Here is a 20,961-nt window from a genome sequence, read left to right as displayed (position 1 = left end):
TCTCAGTCTCCATGGAGACGGCGAGTCCCACCCCCGTGGCTGTCTCAGCGGGAGAGTGACCAAGGTCACGCAGGCTCCACCCACCCGACACCGCCCTCTCGGCGCTTTACGGGGTTGGAGTTGCTGAGATAGCCTCATCCCGCTGCTCCCGGGGCAGCTCCCTAGCCTTTTTGGTCGGGGAGCCCAGACCTCTACAATTCCGGACGTCCTCGGATGGCCCCCATTCTAGGCTCCAACCAAAGTTAAAAGCTGGTCCCCACCTCCAGGGGCAATCCAAACCGATGGCCTTTTGGGAAGTGGGGATGCAGAGGAGCAGGACGGTCCCTTCCCTTAGTGACAATGGGATATAGGGCTGGCTCAAGACCACAGGTCTCCAATTAACATGTGGCATCCCAAATCACAAGTCCAGATCGCTGGGGGCGGGAGGGAACAATGAACGAAACACCAGTGGCGTTCCCCAAATCCTGATACTCCGACATCCATCCACCGCCAGGAAAAAGCTCCTGGATCTCCCAAATCCGCGTCCTCGGTTATTCCCACCCTACTCGTGTTAACCTTGCAGTCCGTGCTCCTGCTGCTGCCTCTGGAGCCCCAAAGCTGCTTCCCCTCCTCTCTCCAAGTGCAAACCTTATCTTCAAGAAAAATAACCTCCTCCAGGCAGCCTTCCAAGACCTTTCCCAACCAGAAACCCCGCACTTGAGCACCTCAGGTCCTTGTGTATCTCCTCCCTATGACAGTGTACGGAGAGGACCCACCTCACCCTCTGCCCCTAGGCTGACCGGCAATGGTCCGGCTCTAGGAGGGCCCGTGGCCCTTGCCATTAAGAAACTATGCACTAAATCCGCAAAAAGCATAAAAGTTTATTGGAGCATCATGGCTGGTGGGGCAGGTATTGCTGAGTCGTCGGGGTGAGGGGCCGATCCCGCGGGCCAAAGGGGACCCTAAAGTGCATTTGGTGCGGCGGGGGTGGGCGTGTTGCATAGAGAGTCGGGCCCGCCGCTCCTCCTCCGCCCTCCCGCTTCTCAGCCCAGCTAAGCCAAACCCGCCACCGGGCCGCCCGGCGCCCCGGGCTCGCCGCTGCTCGGGCTCACGAAAACGGCAGGCGCACGCGCCTGCAACGCCAGCCCGGGCTCTCGGCCCCTGCCCACGGGGACGGCCAGAGCGGCACTGCCTAGGCGTGTCTGAGCCACTGGAATCTCGTCCATGGACTCGGCTGACGCCGAGTGGTAGGTGCCTGCAGGCCCAGCGGCGTGTTTAGGGCTGGTGCCCGCAGAATCCGAGGACGAGCTGGAGCGGCGGCCCAGGGTCCGGGGCCCTGCAGGGTTGGAAAAGAACGTAAGACTAGGGCCTTAAGACTCTCTGCGGGCCTTTCTTTCCTTCCCTTGAGCTCCCTAAGCAGGGTCCGGCCAGGAAGGGGCGCTCACCCGGTAGCCTGGGCAACGGGTGCTCCCGGTCCAAGGTCCCAGAGGTCGGCACCTTATACATAAGCCGCTTCCTCTTTTTCTGCAGACAGAGAGAAGCCTGAGTACCCCTTCCCCAGACCTCACATCACCAAAGGAAGCAGAGGAGTGGAGCAGGGTAGAGGCTTCTTTCCCATCCCCTTCCACCTGAGCATGGGGCCCAGCACAGTACCCCCTACCTGGGGTCGGATCGGGGGGTGCAGAGCAAGAGTCTCTGGGGAGGAGGGCAGTGGAGGCTCCATTTGGCTGCGGGTGGCAAGGAACCGGGAGGGACTGAGGGGGAAGTGGGAGGATTAGCACTGGATGCTGTTGTTCCTTCAAATCCTTCCCTGTTGGAGGTCCTAAAATAAGCCTCCCTTCCTAGCTGGAAAGGAGCTTTTATCTGTCCAATGCCACACTGGGCTAGACCAAGACCTGTGCCTTGGCCTAACCCCTTTCTCCAACCTCAGATGGCCCTGCCATGCCAATGGGAGATGTGAGGTGGCACATGCCCAGGTCGCACTCACTTGACATTCACTGTGGCAGGCCTGGCCTGGCCAGGGGGCTCTGGGCGCACATGGCTGAAGGTCCGCATGTAGAACTCCATCTCCTGGGGAAGGTGGGGGTGAGGGAGGCTGGGAGGCCAAGTGTGGGTCCAGGGCCTTCTGGGTCCTGAGCCCACCTGGTGGTCCTGGACACAACACCCCCTCACTGGCCTCTGTGGGGGGTCTGTGCACAGAGGTCTAGGGCTGTCCTCTGGCTTCCCAGCTATGCTGGGAAAGCCCCAATGCAGAATGAGGCTTAAAACAGCTGTTTCTGTACCTTACCCCATCCCACCGTTTTTCTCACTTCATTTAGTCAAACTCCACCTCCTCCAGGAAGCCTCCAACCTCATGGATCCAATGCACACAATCTAGAGCTGTTCTGCCCAAGGGGTGGGGGTAGGGGATGACAAAAAGGACTCAGAGAGATCCTCTGCTGCTCCTGGCTCCTCCCAGGGCTCCAGTGTCTAAACCTACTTTTTCCCTAGTTGGGAGACTGAGCAGTTCACATACCCAGGTGTGCACCCAGGGGTGTGACGCTGCATTCAGGGATCCATGGCTCCCCAGGAGCTGAGTGCCAGAATCTTAGCTGCTGGCAGGGCTGGAGGGATGAACAGTCTCCCCAACTCCTACCCAGAAAGGGAAGGCAGTAGGTGGTGGAAAAAACAGTGCCACAGCTTATGGGCCAGTTCTCTGTCTTGTTTAGTTGCTGATCTTCACAGGGACTGTGGGAGTGGCAGACCCAACTTCTGAAAGTGAAGGGGGCTGAAGCCAGGAGGTAGAAGTGACCTAGGCTTGCATCCCAGCACACAGCAAGCAGCCCAGCTACGCCCAAGAGGACTGCAGGTGAGAAAACAAAACCCAGGAAAAATAACCTGGGAAGGGAGCCTTGCAGAGGGTGCAGGGTGGAGCCATGGCATCGAGGCCCCGCCCCCATCAGGCGGGAGGTCATGGCACCAAGACAGCTGTCGCCTGCTCAGCAGTTGTTTCCATGGAGACCCAGGCATCCTGACTAATGTGGAGATGACACTGTAACAGCAAAACCGTCTCTAAAACAAGCCTATGTTTGGGGGCAACGGCTCCTAAGTGGGGCTCCTCCCACATTCCTGCTCAGGGTGGGGGTGGGGAGGCTCCCTCTGGGGTGGCCCTGGCAGATTTGGGGTACAGAGCCCAGTTGGTCACCAGCTGGCTGCACAGATGCAGAGAATGAAGCGAAGCCCAGGGCAAGCTCTGTGCCCAGCATCTGCCCAGGCCGGCCCTTTCGGGAGGAGTGTGAGGGTGCCAGCCTGAGCAGAAGAGTCCTGGGAAAGAAGGGGTCAAAGGCCAGTCTGGGACAGCAAAGGAATCCTTCCCCCAAATTCTTCCTCTTTGCTAGTGTGGACTTAGCACCCCTCCAGGGCCCAAGAGAGAGGGGCAAAGCCTACCCTGGTGGTCCTAGGTTCTAGGGGGAAGGGTAGAGGGGAGGGCAGCAGTAGAGGGTGATCTCAGAAGCCTGAAAGGCCAAAATGGGACAGGAGCCAGGCCCTAGCCAACTGAGGGAGTTTGAAGGTGTCACGAGAGTGTCTCCATTCAAACCCCTCTCCCCTCATCACAGCTGTCCCTACAATCCTCCCTCAGAGACCTTCAAAATTTGCACATTCCTTAATGGTAACATGGCACCTCTCAGCCTCAGCCCTCCTTTGTACAATGGGACAAGCACACCACTTTTCCCCTGGGGAGGTCTCCCTCAGGTCATTTACAGATACTAAATGTCCCTGCTGCCAGCACATCTGGCCCTGCCTCAACTCTGAAGCTTGAGAAAGTCTCCTGCCTACTTCTTAGAGCCTGTCTCCTCTGTGAAGTGGGGATAGGGATGATGCCCACTCCCAGGATGGCTGCCACTATGTTTGCCCAAGTTCAGTGCACAGCACCATGGCAGGTACACAGTGATGTGGCAGGGGGTCTCTACCAACAGCCAGCATTCCCCTAGGCCTGCCCAGGTCTGGCAGCCTGGCCCACCCATGGCAAGAAGAACAGGAGAGGCGGGGTCCCAAGTCCTCCCCAATCTGTCCACCAGTCTGTGTTTGTGTCCAGTTGCCATGAGGACTTAGGATCCAGAACTCAGCATTCCCAACAAGGCCTGCCTGGGCCTCCTGCCTTCCCAGTCCCTGGAGGCTCCAAGGAGTGGACCGCCTCCACCCCCAGCTGCTGACCTCAGGAAGCCAAGGGGCATGGGAATAGGGATAGGCTGGTCAGCAGCTGGGCTGGCCAAGCCCAAGCCCGGGCTGGAGGATTGCTGCTCCAGAGTGCAGGGACCTTAATTCTTCCTAGACCCAGCTTGTTTAACCTTTCTTGGCCTCAGTATGTTCACCTGCAACAATGGGTATGGTAGCATTACCTGCCTTATGGACTGTTTCAAGACTTAAGTAGGGTAATGGGTATAAGGGTGCAGGATCACAGACAGAGAGAACTGATGGTTCCATCCTGGTGACCCAGTCACTAGTCTCTCCCTTTTTTTTTCCTTCAGTCCCAACCTGCCTGCTTCTAGGCTCCCACATTCTGCACCCTCCAGCACATGCTTGGAGCCTGGACAGGTGCATACATAGGGTCAGAGAAATGCAGGGCTCCCTCTGGCTGTGCCCACACTTGAGCAAGCAGGCACGTGCTTAGTACAGGACCTCACCCTTGCTGCCTCCACCATCCCCTACCCCAGCTGCTGTTTCAGGCTTGCTTCCCTCTGCCCTGTCTTGTTATTGGCTACTCACAGCCCATCAACCCTCCCACACTTGGGCCCCATCTTTCACTCCCTCAGCCCTCTGGGCTACTTCTATACCTGAATGGGCCGCATCTTGGGGGGACATGATTCGAGCTCCCTGTGGGCCCCCTTTGCCTCCTGTGGTGGACGATGCTGCACGATGTACTCATAGGTGGTGAGTTTGTGCCACACTGAGGGGGTGAAGAGAAGGCTCAGTGCAACGGAAAAGGAACCCTGAGGTTCAGAAGGTAAGGGAGGGTATACAGTCACAGGCTGAAACCATTATCCCCATATACGCTAAGCCATGGAGTAAGACCAGGTTACCATTAGAGAGCGAGCACTGAGAAGGGGCACAGTTTCAGGGCTCTACAGCCCAAGTAGGTACCTTACTATAAGTCAGGTGTGGGTGTGTATGTGGGGCAGGAGTGGAGGGCACTTACTGAGATAAAAGTGGAAGCAGAGCAGGTGGCCGAGCAGAGCTGTGGAGAGCAGGCCCAGAAGGATGAGTAGGGCAGCCAGAGCCAAGATGGCAGGAGCCTGGGTCTCCACAGGGGCAGCAGGCAGGAACACAAACCACACATCTGTGTGATTCTTCAGGACTGCAAGGCACGGACAGACTGTGCTCAGCCAGGTCTGTGACTAGTGACCAGAACAGGCCCAGGGTTGTGGGGTGGGAGTGGGTCTAGAGCCCACACTGACCTTCAAAGTGGCGGTTGGTACGCAGCCGCATGGGGTTGACAAAGAACTCCACAAAGACATAAGTGGCCACCAGCACGAGGAGCAGGACACCCAGTAAAGCAGATGCCACACTGTGTAGAAAAAGCCTGGGCCCAGCCATGGGCAGCTGTTAGCACCCAGGTGCTCCAGCAGGGTAAGGACCCAGAGCTCAGAAGGGCCCGTGGTTGGGATGGGGAGCCGGGCCTCTGACCCCAGAGCCCCAACTCCTCAGGAAGCTAAAGACTTAGGGCAAAGATTATAGTGAGCAGACACCCCCAACAGGCTCCCCACCTTTCCCTGGGCCAGCAAGAGAAAGAACCAAACCTACCCACCCTCAGTGTCCCAGGCAGCGGCCATCAGGAGCATCACCCTCAGACCAGCACACATTAACACACATCAGCGTAAGGTCCCCCAAGTACCACTATCCTTGCCCTGCCCCATATGCAGGTTCAAGACTCGTACATTCAGACATGCATCCCCAGGCACTTTTGTGGCCGGGGCCAGCTCTCACCGGTAGTTCCTCTCGCCCACGCAGTTATTGAGCCACTTGCAGTGGTGGTCAAAGCCGCACACGCACTTGTTGCAGGCGCTGCAGTGCTTGGAACGAGCGCTCCTGCGGTGGGAGGAGGCACAGCGCGGTTGCGGGCTCATACAGCTCTTTGCTGCCTGGCCTGGCTCGGAGGGTGCTGGAGCGAGTTACCCATCCGCGCCTATGCCGGCAGCGGAGCGCATCTACTGGGAAGCGCGCACGCCCTCTGGCGGGCTGTACTGTGCGTCGGGGCACCAGAGGAGGTAGCGCATCTGAAGTGGCGGAGAGGCAGGGAAGTGGCGGCGGAGAGGGGGAGTGTACCCGCGGCGGCAGGACGAGTAAGGGGGCATTATACTGTCCCAGTCTGGGACTGCGCACCTGGGTGATGGTGATGTGAAATGAAAATCGGGTTTCCTTTCTAAGTAAGGACTCCTGCGCCCAGCCAGGAGACAATGCAGATGTGGGGCCAGGGAGAAGAGGGCAAGGCTGTTCAGTGCAGGGCCTGCGTTGCTCTTCCTGATATCTACATTTTTTGAGTCTCTGTTTCTCTACCAGACTATGGGGATTTTCTTCGCAATCTTCCAGAGAACTCTGGGCTAATCTAAAGGGAGCCAAAGGAAGAGAAGCAAACTGACATCTGGGTGAGCAGTTGGCAGTTCACTGCAGGGGGTCAGATGAGATAAGGCCACATTAGGAATGCAAGTGAGTCCCCCTGCCCCAGGAAGGGACCAATAAAGCCCAAAGGAGTGGACGAGTAAGATGCAACCTTCTCCCCTAGAACAGAACGGAGCCCTGGAATAGGCAGCAACTGCCAGAGCATACACTGAGGAACAATGCACTGTGTCTAGTGAAGGAAAGGATGGTCTGATGCCAAAGTCCTCAGCATCTGAGTGTCATTGGCTCTTTCTCTGTTCTATGGACAGAGCCCCTTCCACAGGCTGCTTGGGTCTTAGATTAGAAGTGTGGAGCTGGCCTTGAACCATACCCCCATCCCTGATCCCCTACCTGGGGTTGGGAGACTGAGATGCTCTAGGGAGGCATTCTGACTCCTCTACCTACTAGCAGTGTGATCTGGAGCAAGTCACTTGGCCTCTCTGGGCCTCAGATTCCTCATGCATAAACAAGGATAACAGTATCAAATCTGGGGCTAGGCAGGCTGGGTTGTGAATCTGGCTCTGCTGCCCAACAGCCGTATGATCAACCTCAAGCTGCTCAGCCTTTCTGAGCATTGGGCTCTTCCTCCTCTGTGAACTGAGAAATATATTGCCCATCCTACAGGGTGATTGTTCATAAGCACTTAGCGCAAGGTAAGTACTCAAGTGTTAGCTCCCCTCCCCACCCCTAGCTGGGAATGATTGTGAGAGAAGAGGGGTGGGGTTACTGGCAGAATTAGTCATTAGAAGTGTTTGTGGCAGTGCAAAATGTTTCCTACTTTAACTGTTGGAAATGCTACTCCTCATCTTCTGTTTCCAATCACCTTCTCCTCACCTCCTTCACCCAATTTTCTGTCACTCCATCAAGATTCCTGACTGTGTGAAACACGAGGGTTATGAGGCTTCAGGATGACTGTAAAGCCTGGGCATACTCCTGTCTGCCTTGAGCTCCTGCTGGCAGTTCCCTGGGGGCACTCATCTGCCCAGTCCACACACACCCAGTCCACATGCACTTACACATCCACGTCACACAAGTTGCAGTGCAGGTCTTCAATGACATGTGCATGTTGGCTGCGGTTGAAGATGGGCAGGGGCCCTGCATAACTCTTGTCCCGCACGTTGGCATCTGCTGGATCGATGGAAACAGCAGTCAGGTGCACCACGAGGTGGCCAGCAAAGATGGTGCCCATGCACTGGCCCAGAAGGTTAAAGATTCACGTCATACTTTTTTCTAAGAGTCCCACCCCTGCTTCCTGTAGCCAGAGAACTGATCACTATCTCCATGCAACTCCCTAGTGCAGAGACTCTCTGCCTGTCCCCCAAGAGCCTCCCTGTCAGACCTCTCTAGCATACCTGTGCCCCAGGTGGAAGAGGAGAGGGGTCATCTGGTAATGGAGCTCACAACCCAGCACTGCCTGCTGCTACCGAGGGGCCTAACCGCAGGGACCTGGCCTCACTGTTCCAGGCCCAGGGAAAGCCCTGGCTGGCCCTACCAGGTTTCAGATTCTAAATGGTAAAATGAGACCATCCTCTAAGGTTGAAGGACCCAAAGTATAAGTTCTAAGCTTGTTTATCTTGCTTTCACAGGAAGTCAGCTTTGAGAAGGAATCAGCCATCCTCTCTCAGCAGTTAGGCCAACTGGAGAATCACTTGCAGACAGGGCCTCATATACCCACCACCTCCACAACCTAAAACCAGGTACTTGGAGCTCTGAGGCTGAATGTTTGGGGATGGCCTAACATGTTCAGGGGCTGGCCAGGGGCAGCATGGCTAATTCCTGGAGCTAAAACACAGATCTTCCAGGATCAATCTGCTCAGCAATTGGACCAAATGCTAGAGACAGGTATGCTGACAACTTGCTACAAAGTCTGAATGTATAAAAATTCACTAATAGATTCCACCCAGGCAGCCATCCACCCTCCATCTATCTATCCATCCATCCATCCATCCTCTTGCTAGCCAAGTAGTCATTATCCCCCCATCATTCATCCTCCATCCATTAGCTGTCCAACCTCCTTTTCTCCTTTCCTCCTCCTCCCAGCAGCCAAATTTCCCTACATGCTACATGAGCCAGTCTCCACCTTAGTGTGCTGTACCAGAGCTGAAAGAGACAATACCGTGGCCCACTACAAGTTTCTATCCCTACAGCCTTGGCCATGGTCAAGTCTCCACCTCTGACCTGGGTTATTCCATAGTTTCCTGACTCTTCCCCTCCTGTCTGGGTCCCCTTAAGTCTACCCTTCACCTGGTCCCGAAGTGAGCTCTGAAAAGCTTAAACCTAAGGCCTCAACTGCTTAAACTCCTGCAGTGACTCTCAATGGCTCTCAAGCTAAAGTTTACTCTTGAGCTAAGTGCCAAGGCCCCTTTAGCTCTGGCTCCTCTCAAACCTCTCTGGTATCACCAACTGCTACTCATCACCACTTCAGCCTCTCTTCAGACACACTGAATGTGGGCGAACATTTAGTTTCCTGCTGTTCCAACACTTCTCCCTCCCCCAGCCCCCTGGTTCACTCATTCAACTGTTTACTGAGGTTTTTCTCTATGGCAGGACTGAGGAATATGGCAGGAGCAAGACAGACTTGGTCCCTAGCTCCAAGGAGCCTACAGTCTGGTGGGAAACACAGATGTTAATCAAATAGTGGGTTGATTGCAATGACGAGAGTTCTTGGGACTGTGTGAGTTTGTAACTGGATGACCTCATCTAGTCTGAAGGGATCTGGAAAGCTTCCCTGAGGAAGTATTGTCTCAGCTAAAACGTGGAGAGGAACAGATAACAGGGATCTGGCAGGTAATATAAAGAGGAAAGGAGGCCTGGCTGGGTACTGGGAGCAAGCAGAGTCCTAACTAGGGGGTAGCTGATGTGTGGTTCCAGATCAGCTCATTGCTGCCATGCAAGAAAGAGGGCCCATGTCACCAAATTCTGGCTTTTCAAAATCTGGATTTGTGCACATTTGTGTCTGTATAAGTGAGGCCTCTCATTTTTTAAATATTGACAAGGAAATAATTTTTAAAATGTACCTGCTGAAAGAACACTTAAAATATGTCCATTGTGTGTGTTCATTATCCCTCAATTAAAAAAAAAAAAAAACCTATGGACTAAACTAGCCCATAGGCTGCTATTTCTTGACTTCTGACTTAACTGGGTAGTGGGGTGGAGAGAGAGAGAAGTGAGAATAGGGGTTTCCACGCAGAGACCAGTGTTGTTGCAACAGAGAACAACAGAGGAAATAATGTAAGAAGATGCTGGGGAGATGGGCAGAGTCCAGAATGTGCAGCACCTTGAGGATCTTAAAACTTAAAGCAGGAAGAAGCCATTAGAAGGTGTTAAGCTAGGGAGTAACTTTATCATATTTGTTTTTGAAAGGGCACTCTGGCTGCAGGGACACAGATGGGCTGGCTGGAGTGACAGTGTGCATGGGGAGACCTGTTTGGAAATGAAATGGTCATCTAGGTAAGAGAGGCACATGGCAGTGGGGAGAAAAGAGGGAAAATTCAATAGCTTTTTAAGAGATAAAATCAACAGGACTTGACGACTGACTCGGTATAGGCGATGAAGGAAAGTGGTGGAACCAAGAGTACCTAGAGAGGCCAGGAGGAGGGAGGAGGGGAACGCAGAGCAGCAGGTGTGCATCTGGGCTCATGGTGATGTTGGTCTAGACGGCCCCCCTCCTGCACCTACAGTCTGCTATATGAGCTCCTACCCCCTTACTTACTACATGATGATCTACAATCTACAAGGCTTTCCTCCAGTTGGAAGCTGAGCACCCCAGAGCTGGGGCCCTATTTTACTCATCTTTGCAACCCTAGGGCCCAGGCCAGTTCTAGGCCCAAGGTGAGTCCTTAGTATATACCATTACCCTACCTCATTCCCCAGGGGCCCCTGAGGGAGCCTACAAAAGGAAGGTGACTTTAATGGGAGGACAGAGAACCATTCAGGCCTGGAAATAGCAGTGTCCAACCGGGTGATTCTGTGAGCCTCCAGCATAGCCCAAAGCAATGAATGTGGAGAGGACAAAACCCTCAAACCATCCCACTGCCTCAGAGTCTGGCTGCCTGAACAGCCCTTCTGTCCTCATTTGATACCAACTGTGTGACCTCAGGAAGTCATTTAATCTCTCTGGACCCCAATTTCTTTTAGTAAAGTGAGTTGAACACCTTCCTTACAGATTATTATGAGGACAGAATGAGATCATGCATGTAGGGATTGGCACAGAACCTGGCATATATAAGTGCTCAATAAATGCTAGTTACACTTGTTTACTGTCATTTTCTCTGATTCTACTCACTCTAAACCACGTAGTTATTAATCTGGCTTCCCAGGTACCCCAATGGCAGAAACCCAGGTAGTCCTGAGTGAGTGGTATACCCATTCAGGACCATGGAAGGAATGTTCCATGAAGCATTCTACTTAATAGCACTGACTAAGCCCTGTTGGTCACCTCAGAGAAACTCTAGTTTTAATTTACAGAGTTGATGACTAGGCCCTGGGCCCTAGTGAAACAGGACATTCCCCAATGACATTGCTGGTGTCTGAGGCCGACAACCTTCTCTAGAGTCTTTCTCCACCCACCTACCTTTGTCACCCACCAGCCTAGGGCTTTACAGTTTCCCAAGAGAGCATGCTCACATTCATGGCTCATATATTCTGGTGCTCACACACACTTCCTTGTGTGCTCCTTGTCCCCACCTTGGGAAGCAGGTAGGACTCTTCCTGTCAGACAGAAGAGGAGGCTAAGGTGTGGTAAGCTGGGAGAAGCTGCTCAGCCTTGTGCAGCCCTGAAAAGGTTGAGTTGGGACCAAGCTCAGGAGCTGGCTCTAAGCCTGAGTCTTTCAAATTCATCCATGCTAATTCCTTTAGCTCACCCTAGTCCAAGGAATCATCTCCATGAAGCATACATGCCAGGGTACATTCTCATGGGCACCCTCTGGACAGGGGCACATGGCCACACGCTATACCCCAATCTCCCAGCCTTGCAGCCATGTCCTCTGTTCCTGGGGGTTATGGCCAGGGCTGGGGCAGTCATACCAGTGGGCTCAGGCATGTTCATATTTGTCACTGTTCCCAGGAACCTCCAGGGCATCTTTATCCCTCCTCTTGTCAATTCAACCTTACCCTTAAAGGGTCTGATTTATAAAATCAATGAGCTCCTAAACAGTCTTGGGTACAGCATAATAACCTCTCTAAATAAAATCACATTTTAAATGTACCAGTAAACGTACTATGTAAAGGAATTCTACCACGATTATTTTCAAAAAGTGAAAAACTATTTCATAAATGGACCAATTACTCTATTTTATCCCTTGTTGAGCAATGTACACTATTAGTTTAAAGAGAACTTTAAAGTTCTCTTCTGTAATTGCTCTTGTGGTACCTAAGTTGATGAGGTTCCCATCTGTGTGGGGGCTTTCAATGCTCCAAGGTTTGTTAGGTCTGTTCCCTCACCCCATCAGGCAGATGGATCAGATGGAAGTTGGAGGCCAGGCAGGTAGGCAGGTGGTCCCCCCCTGCCCAGGGCAGAGACAGGGCTCTGCACTCTGAGTCTTTGGAGCCCAGCTTCAGATCTCTCCCATGTCTCTCCATCCTTTGCCCCCACTCTTCCATGTACCAGTCCCACACTTTCCCAAGGATACAGCATAGCCAGCAGGCACCCAGTGGTGAGGCAGGAGGGGAACGAGGACCCCAAAGCCAATCACAGCAAAGAAGAGGTACAGCAGCCAGGCCACAATCTGGAGCGGGTGAGGGGGCCAGCTCCACCCATTCCGGCGGGACCGTTGGCCCTGCAGCTCTGGGGAGGGTCTGCTGGCCTGCGCAGATGCTGTCCACACACTCTTCTCGGGGGCTGTCTTGTTGGAGGGCTTGTTGCAGATGTTCATCTCCAGAGGGAGAAAGAGTAGAGAGAGCATTAGCCTGAGGAGGCCTGGGCTGGAGCCCAGAGCCTCATGCCTACAGCCAGGTTTCAGCAAGGGGGGAGCAGACTGGGATGTGAAGCCATCTCCCAGCTACTCTGCAGGGGAATCCAAGGCCCTAGCATGAGGAAGCCTGCAGTGAGGATGGATAGCAGCAGAGTGCTGGTCTCAAAGCCCCAGAGTGAGCTCTGGCCCGAGCCCTAGCCCTAGCCAGGACAAGGTAGGAGGGTCTAGGGTTTATTCAGGACACAGTGTGACTGACTGCCTATTACTCAAAGCACTCTGTCTCCACAGCCATCAAAGTTAAACTCAGTAAGACATGTTCTCATCTGGTAATAATATCAGGCTGGGGCCAGAGTGATGAGAACACACACTGATTCTGTTAGGATTAGTCACCTCTGTCCTGAGGCCCCAATGCAAGGAAAACAGGGAATGGGGGTGCTCAGAAGAGGGATCTGGCCTCTGCCCTTCAGCAAGCACATAATCCCTTTAAGGACTAGGGGACCCTGTACCATCTCCCCTGTGCCTCAGATGAGCTGCCTGGGCCTCTTGGCTGGGGAGAAGCCAGCATACAAGAGAAAGGGGGAGGACTGTGATTCTAGCAGCGGAAATGACCATGTTTCTCTAAGTAAAGCTGAGCCTGGTGCAGTAAGAACAGAAAGGTGCACTGATGCCTTGGACTCAACTGAGGGAGCTCAGGGAAAGACCTGCCTTCAGAGCCAAACCACCAGATGGCAGCACTACTCCACCCCCATCTCACCATCCTCAGCCCAAGAGCTGACCTGGTGGTCAAAGTTACATGCAGGGCAGGCAAGGTGGGCCTATCAGAACAGGAAAAAGAGCCCAATCCTTGGTATCTTCTGGGCCTGAGGTGGGACCAGAGCTTGGGCAGGCAGTGCCCTACCTGGGTAGACAGGCCAACTTGAAGGTCTTGATGGGAAAGTCAGGAGCAGGGGCAAAGCCCTGGCAGCTGGGACTCTCCTTTCAGGAGCCCATGCCTATGGGCTAGGGAGTCTAAGACAAGAGGTATGGCAGACTCCCCTCAGCACATCTTCCTGGAACACCTTCCTCACTTCTCAACTCAACAAAATGTAACTTGAACTTCAGAATCCAAGCAAGCATCACCTCATCCAGGAAGCCTTCCCTGATGCCCGAAGTAGGTCAGGGGGCCTTTGCGCTCAGTTTCTATTGAGCAAGTCACTTTGCCATTTGGAACACTTTGCCATCTCCATGTCCTTCCTCCTATTGTGCCAGCTTCCCCTAAGGGCAGCAAAGGTACTGTAATTCATTCACCTCTGTTCCCCATATTCCCTCCCCCAAGTACCCAGAACATACCTTGTACATAGTAGGTGCTCAGTAAATGTCTGCTGACTTGAAAACATCTGAAATAAAAGGAAATGTGGGCACAGTAAATGGTATGGAATCCTGATCCACCCAAAGCCATCTGGCCCATTTTGCCCTGCCTTCAGTCTGCACAGCCACCAAGCACCCATACCCACCACCCCCAGATCCCCCTGCCACTGGCTATCACCCTCACTGCCAGACATTCGCATTCAGCCACTCTGCCCTTCATCCCACCCGAGACCCAGAGCCTCCTGTAAACCAAACCTGGCGTATCTGTAGCCTAATCTCAAAGCTAAATGGAGTGACCCTAGTTTTTTCCCAGGGACTCCCCTGGAATCCTTTGGTCATTTGCTTTGTCTTCAGTAAAAAGCAGTGGAAGGTGAAGAGTCCCAGCTTTGGAGAAATCAGATCTAGGTTCAAGTCCTAGTTCTGCACTTGCTCGCTGAGTGGCCTGAGTTTCATCTGAAAAACAGGGGTAGGGATGCCTATTTAGGACTATGCATAGATCAACAGCACTGTAGGTAAAGCCTTGACACAAATGCTTTCTAAGTGGTAGACATTATGATTACCCTTAAAATAGCCCTCTGGGGTGGCCTCATCTTTTCAAACTGAGGTGGTTACTGCGTCTGACATTCTATGAGATTTTATGAGGTTTATACCCAAAGTGATGGGGTTGGTTGAAGTTGCTTTCTTAGTCAGTAGCCCCAGGGAACACACTGTCATAAGAGCTGGGCCACTGGATTGTCATCCTAACCTTCTCAGCTTTGGTCAAAAATGACAAAAGTGATTTTTAAAAAGCTGGCATCACTTTATTTTGAATGTCCCCAGAAGCAGCAGATCTTTGACCTTGCTTTTGGAAACAAAGGTCATCAAGTCAAGCTCTGTGAATACGGAGCTGGGTGGTTCTGTTCAGAACCACCTGTGGTTTGCACACAGATTCTTCAGTGACACCATCAACAAGGCAATTCCTTCGAAGGGAACCCATTAATTGGGATCCCTAAGTTCTAGTTTTATTTTTGCCATCCTCACACATCCTACCCACCTTGAGGTAGTTTCTAAAGAAAGAAGCAGAGGCACATGGCTGACATGTCCCTGCTGCTGGAATGGGCTGGCAGTGGCCACAGGCACCCCCAGTGCTGCTGCACTAACCCTGATATCTGAGGCAAGAGGAGTCGCCATCTAAGGCCAGGGGCCTACCACAAACAGCCTGAAGGGTGGTTCTGATTCCAAACCACAGCACCCTTGGCCCAGAGAGGTACCACTTGTATGAACCGTGGATGAAGGGATGGTGCCACTGGGTCTAGGTCCCTTGCAGCAGCGGCAGCACTCCAGACTAGATAGCCAAGCTGGCCAGGAGGCATGCCACCTGCACCAAAAGCCTGGGCCAACCAACTCTTAACTGATAAATTTTCCATTGCAGAGTTGGCTGCCACAAATTCTTTTGGCCCCCAAATTTTTTATTAAAAGGGCTGGGAGGAAGGAGAGAATTCAAGATGGGGCCTCAAGCATAGATGGAACTTCTCTGGCTGCCCCTCTTCTCTCAGCACTTCCCTAGGAGACTAGATTGAAGGATGCATGGTTCTGCTCCCAGACAACTCAGCCAGCTTGTGTACTCACCTTGGCCCAGTCAGTGCTTATTGGGGCCTAGCCCCCTGTGTGCACTAAAGATGCAAACACAGATGAGACCAGGTTCCTGCCCTCAAGGTCTTGCTATGTGGGAACCCAGACAGACCTAGACAGATATCAGGGCAGTGGATGAATGGGTATTTAAGCAGCCTTGCAAGGGCGATCCATTCAGTGTGACAGAACACAGGGTAGATGGTTTTGGGGTTAGAGAGCAAGGTCCAGGGAGAAAGAGATGAGCCCCGGGGAGCTACAGGGTCAGATCCCCGGTGGAAACTGAGTCCCCCTAAGACTGAGTTCCCTTACCAAAATTATGATTAATCTATCCAAAACTCTATCCGCTTTCTTGTCCCCTCTGACCGCAATCCTGTGCTAACTGAACACTAAACAACCAAAGTCAGCTGACTAAAACTGCTGTTGCTGATAGCATCATTAATGTAGTAAAATTGCGACTATAGATTTTATCATTAACATACAAACTCAGGTTGTTTCTCCCAAGCAAGATGAGCTAACAGATCCCTAAGCCATGGACCACCTGGCCAGAGAGTCATAAATCAGAGACATTCTGACACCAAAAACTATGATTACAAAGCATAACAAAAACGTCACAAAATAATGATTAATCTCAGCCTCACTGTTCTTCCCCTTAAAAAAAAAAAAAAGCCCATAACTCAAAGACCAAGTTAGAGTGGATCAGAGGCTTATTTCCCACTCCCTTGCTTGGTACCCTGCAATAAACACTGTACTTTTCTTCACCACAGCTCAGTGTCAGTAGATTGGCTTTGCTGAGCATTGGGCAAGCAGACTTGACTTTGGTTTGGTAACAAGGTGATCCTAGGAAGCCAGGTCGGTAAACTTAGGCACCGTTGAAAGAGCCACAGGGAGTCACAGGAAGTTTAGAGCAGGGAAAATGACATAAAGGTGATGGATGTTTTAGAAAGATTTCTAGTCACAGTGGAAAGGAGGGCATGAGCAAGAAGGGAAATGGCTCGGGGAGAGGTGATGCCACAGCAGGCTGGCCTTGGGAGGAGTTGGTTGGGAGGCAGAGGTCAAGCCCACAAGCTCCTTCCTGCACACCTAATGCCCCCACTGCATCTTTGGTGGGCTGAGAGGTAGGTGGATTTTGATAAAAGGTTCTTCAAGTACATTATTTTGCTGCAGAACAAACCACAGAGTTAAACTTACGAAGACCAAGGGAAGACAAGAGTGAAGAGGTCGCATGGAGTGTTATGGCCAAAGGTAGCTGCTGCTTTGGTAAGTCAAAGCCCCACCTGGCTTCTGAGGCAGGCTGAAGGGGCTGTGCAGGCCCCCCACCCCCATGTCCCAACAAGGTGAAGGCCATTGCTGGAATGACAATAATCTATGTTAACATTCACTTGCTAAAAGCTGCATTTTCAAACTAAGGTTAGGCTACCTTAATTTATATGCCTAATTTAAGCGAGGAAAATCTTACCTCATTATGTTGTGTTGAATAAGTTCTCATTATGAGCTGTAGAACAGTTACATGACTGATCCATTTCCCTCTTGCCCACTTCTGCTCCCACCAAAGAAATATTTAGGAATGTTATTCTGAGATTTGTGAATGGCACTGTCAAAAGAACTAGACTGACATGAAAAGTACTAGCCCTGGAGAGGCTGTGGGCATCCCTGCATTCCTGCAAGATGTCTGAGGATTTTAGGAAAGAATGAACTTAATTACTAAAGAGGGTTTGTTGGGGGAGGCCACAGAACTGGGAGGGTAGAGTGAAAGGGTCAGAAGAGAGGTGACAGGGCTGATGTGAGGGTTTTAAGGGCCTGGGGATCTGCGCTACCACTGGGGAGAGACAGGTTGGAGCCAGGGAAATGGGCTAGGGCTGGAGACAGAACCTGGTTCCAGTCCCTGCATTGCTGCTCACAGATTGAGGAACACGGTGGGCAAATTTCACAAGGCCACCTCTTTGGATCTCTCCTTTATTTATTTTTCAAAAAAGTTAGCTGGAAGGCAATTTGGCAATGTCTACCAAACTTCAGAACACATATACCCTTGGGCCCAGACATTCCATTTCTAGGTATTTATTTATCTTATACATATGCTCATAAAGTGCACAAAGTTTCATTGCAGTCTTGTTTGTAATAATAAAGGACAAAAAACCAATATAAACAAATATATGAACATCCACATATTGTAATGCCATACAACATAAAAAACAATGAGGGGCTGCCTCTCTTGCTCCCTTCATCTTTGGAGACAGCCCGCACTCTGTCTATGGAGTGTGTATCTACTTCTTTAACCTGAGTACTCAACCCCCACACCTCGTGACCTTTCTTTTGCCTTCTGAAACAGCCTATGTATCTCTCTAAATAAATCTACCTTTACTCAAAAAAAAAAAAAAAAAAACCAATGAGGGATGAAGTAGCTTTTGATACACAGTTAAGCAGAAAAGCAAGACATGGGACTGTTGTAGTGTACCCTACGAGTGTGTAAAAACAAAGGGGGATGGATAGACATTTATGTTTCTATATGCACAGAGTCTCTCTGGAAAGAAATGCAAGGAAGCAAAGAAGGCAGCCTCTGAGATGGAGATCTAGTGGTTGGGGGTGAGAGAGATTTGCCTTTACTATGTACTCCTTGGTGCTATCTGGAATCTTTTTTTTTTTTTTTAACCATGTACACGTACTGCTTTTGAAAAAAAAAAAAAACTAGGTCAAATAAATAATTGAGGATGTCATCTCTTACCCTCCTTGACCCATTGGGCTGCCATGTGGACCAAATGTGCTCATATGATCCAGAGCCCTGTACTGTGCCAGACAAAGAAATCCTACCATGCAACAAAAGAGCACTCAGTTTTAGTTCAATGCTTTCTCACTCTCAAAAGCAATTCTGAGTTGTTCAGCTGAAGAGCTCCCTATGAGCTGTTGGGGGTTTCATCAAAGCTGGCATCAGACAACCAGGCAGCACAACACAGGAGCCGCTGGGCAGGACCTTGTTCCAGTCCTCAGCTGAAGTTCAGCTCAGCTCTTGTGACTCCAGAACCCAAAGGGAAGGAAGGTTTCACTCTCAACCATCTTTTCTTTTTGCTAGAAGATGTATGGTTGCTGTGTGAGTGATTCTACAGGTATTTTGAAACAAGTTTTCCGTTTTTTCCCCAGGATCTGCTTTTAAACCCATTTTCACTGATTTAACATATGCCTTATTTAGCCACATAAAGGGGGTGTGGAAACAAAATGCTGCATGGTGCATACTGTTTTACAGCGTAAAACGTCATTTATAAAAGAACTTTTAAGGGGCAAGTACTTTATCAGAATTCCCCACAAGTGCCAGAGAAGTCGCTGGCCTTAAAATTCTGGGGAGTGGCTACAGTTTGACTAAGAGATGCACATCACAATTCCGAGAAAATAAATTGGAGCTTCAAGCCATTCTCATAAACCTCTCCAAGTTGTTGGTCACAGATGTGGCTGGATTCTTCACATCAACAACATGCAGAAGTCTGATGCTAGGGCAGGAAAAGCTTGAAACCTCAGTCATTCCTGAATTGACATGGTCTGCAAACATTTTCTGTGCCATTCTCCTCCTGAAGCAACCAATGCAAACTGTTTAGGATTCAAGTTAAGCCAAGGAAAGAGGACAAGAGGAGGGAGCTGAAACAAAGCCAATGAGTAGAGGCAAAAGTTGTTGATTTTAACCAGGAAACCAACTCCCATGATCATAGGAGCAAGCCTTGAGGAACACCCACCAAGAAACAGTCATTAAGAACAAAGTTGTGACAGAACAAAGTAAGAAAAACAAAAGAAAAAAAAACCCTGGCTAATTAAGTACCAGTGTTGCTTTTATTGCATCTTATGGTGATTATCTGTTTACAAACCTGTCTCCCACAGTGAACCACCAGTTCCACAAAAACAGGGACCACCCCTCACCCACCTCTGAATACAGCTCTCCTTCAGGAAAGGAAATTAAGCCAGAAACTTCTTACTGTCTCTGCTACCATCACCTTAATCCAAGCCCCAATCTTTGCTCCCCTACAATGTTTCAATGATAATAATGACCATCATTAGCATTTAAAGGGCACTTATTCTGTGCCAGGCATTGCTTTAAATACTTAGATGAAATTCACTTATTAAACCCTCACAATTCTCTGAGTAGGTCCTATCATTTCAAATTGTTCTCATAGAACTCTCTAGTCATTGGTCTCAGATGTGGTTGGCCCCTCATTTTCTTTCTCATAAACAACATACAGAACAATATGCCCCTTTCACAGATGAGAACACTGAGGCTCAGAGAGACTAAGTTGTAAGAGGCACAGCTAGACTGGCAGAACTAGGATGGCCCTCAGCTGACTTCCTGGTGTGCCCTGTCACAACCACACTGCTCACAACAGCCAGAGTGAGGTGAGCTTTTCAAAACTTCAAAGTCATCAAAACTCCTCAGTGGTTTCCTCCTGCTGCTAGGATAAAGTTGAAACCCCCACCACCTCCTTCAAGGTTTCCCTCATCCTTTCTGCTCCCCTGTACCTGCTGCCTCCAGACCTTTGTATTTGCTTTTGTCTCTTCGAGAATGACCCTTACCCTGATCACAATGCTGGCTCCTTTTCAACCTTCAGGTCTTGGCTTTAAAGTCACATGTTAGAGCAGACTCTCCCTGACCACCTCCCTCCATTTCATCACGAGAGCATTTAACCCGGCCCGAAAGCACTTTAGTCATCCATCTGGCGCCTGCTTCCCGCACCCCAACCCCTGCCCCGCCTCTCTTTACACTGTGGGTTCTGGAAACCAGCCGCGTCCTCATTGGAGCCCCCCGTGGCTCTCTGTGGCCCTGCGCCTGGCAAACAGCCTAGCACACAGTAGGCGCTCAATGCAGGTCTGTGCGCCTGATGAATGCTAGACGGAAGTCTGGCGCTCTGTCCGGTACCTGGAGTTTGGCTGGGCGGCAGAAGCTCTGTCCCAGCGGTTCAGGTCAGGCTTCGAGGAGACAACTGCGGCGGGGGCTCCTCACCTGCGCGTCGTGGCGGTGGAGCCAGATAGGCCCTGCCAAGGTCACTCAGCGGTTCAGTCACCGCTCCTGGCCGTCCACCCTTCCCCAGGACGGAGGCTCTTCAGACCCTCGCAGCGGAGACGGTCCCTGGGACAGGGTGGAGGCGTGCCCTGGAGCGCGGCCCCATACCGGGCCGCGCGGCAGAGGTTGGATTCGCAAGTTCTCCAGCTCCGGCTGTAGCTGGCTGGCTGTATCGCGGGGCCAGGCCGAGGCGGGCTGGGCCTCGTCCGGCGCTCGGCCCGTTCCCCTGGCAACGACGCGGGCTACGGCGCCCCACAGCGGCCAAACCGCGCTGCGTCACGTCGCGCTGGCACCCCGGCTCCGGGCGGGGCTCGCCAAGGACCCCCCCTCAGCCCTAGCCCGCCAGGTTCACGTTTCTTTCCAACCTTTCTCCTAGAAAACCCACTTCCCCCACCCTCAATGCACAGCTTGTCTTCTGGAAATACTAATTTGTCCCAGACGTGC

General features: G+C 51.7%; 1 protein-coding gene across 14 annotated transcripts; it reads right to left on the bottom strand.

Annotated features, from left to right (window-relative positions):
• Positions 1-840: 840 nt before the first annotated feature.
• ZDHHC1 (zinc finger DHHC-type containing 1) lies at positions 841-20,741 on the bottom strand. Of its 14 annotated transcripts, none has more exons than XM_031458253.2 (13): positions 20,458-20,739; positions 14,130-14,327; positions 13,857-13,903; positions 12,246-12,522; positions 7,632-7,807; positions 5,944-6,045; positions 5,415-5,539; positions 5,156-5,314; positions 4,794-4,906; positions 1,967-2,049; positions 1,640-1,733; positions 1,425-1,503; positions 841-1,315 (listed from the first exon to the last, which is right to left on the bottom strand). In XM_031458253.2, exons 2-13 carry the CDS (start codon positions 14,211-14,213, stop codon positions 1,032-1,034), a joined length of 1,623 nt encoding a protein of 540 aa, XP_031314113.1. In that variant the 5' UTR covers positions 14,214-14,327; positions 20,458-20,739; the 3' UTR covers positions 841-1,031. The 14 variants fall into 14 exon arrangements, 13 of the variants coding, with proteins under 13 accessions (XP_031314113.1, XP_031314112.1, XP_031314116.1 ...); XM_031458252.2 differs by having other exon boundaries at positions 20,374-20,467; XM_064489064.1 differs by having other exon boundaries at positions 1,085-1,315; positions 1,640-1,789; positions 20,458-20,738.
• Positions 20,742-20,961: the final 220 nt, after the last annotated feature.

The sequence above is a fragment of the Camelus dromedarius genome, chromosome 9 (genome assembly GCF_036321535.1).
Source record: "Camelus dromedarius isolate mCamDro1 chromosome 9, mCamDro1.pat, whole genome shotgun sequence".
NCBI lineage: Eukaryota > Metazoa > Chordata > Mammalia > Artiodactyla > Camelidae > Camelus > Camelus dromedarius.
The sequence above is the reverse complement of the archived record's forward strand: the minus strand, read 5'-3'. Positions and strand labels throughout refer to the sequence as shown.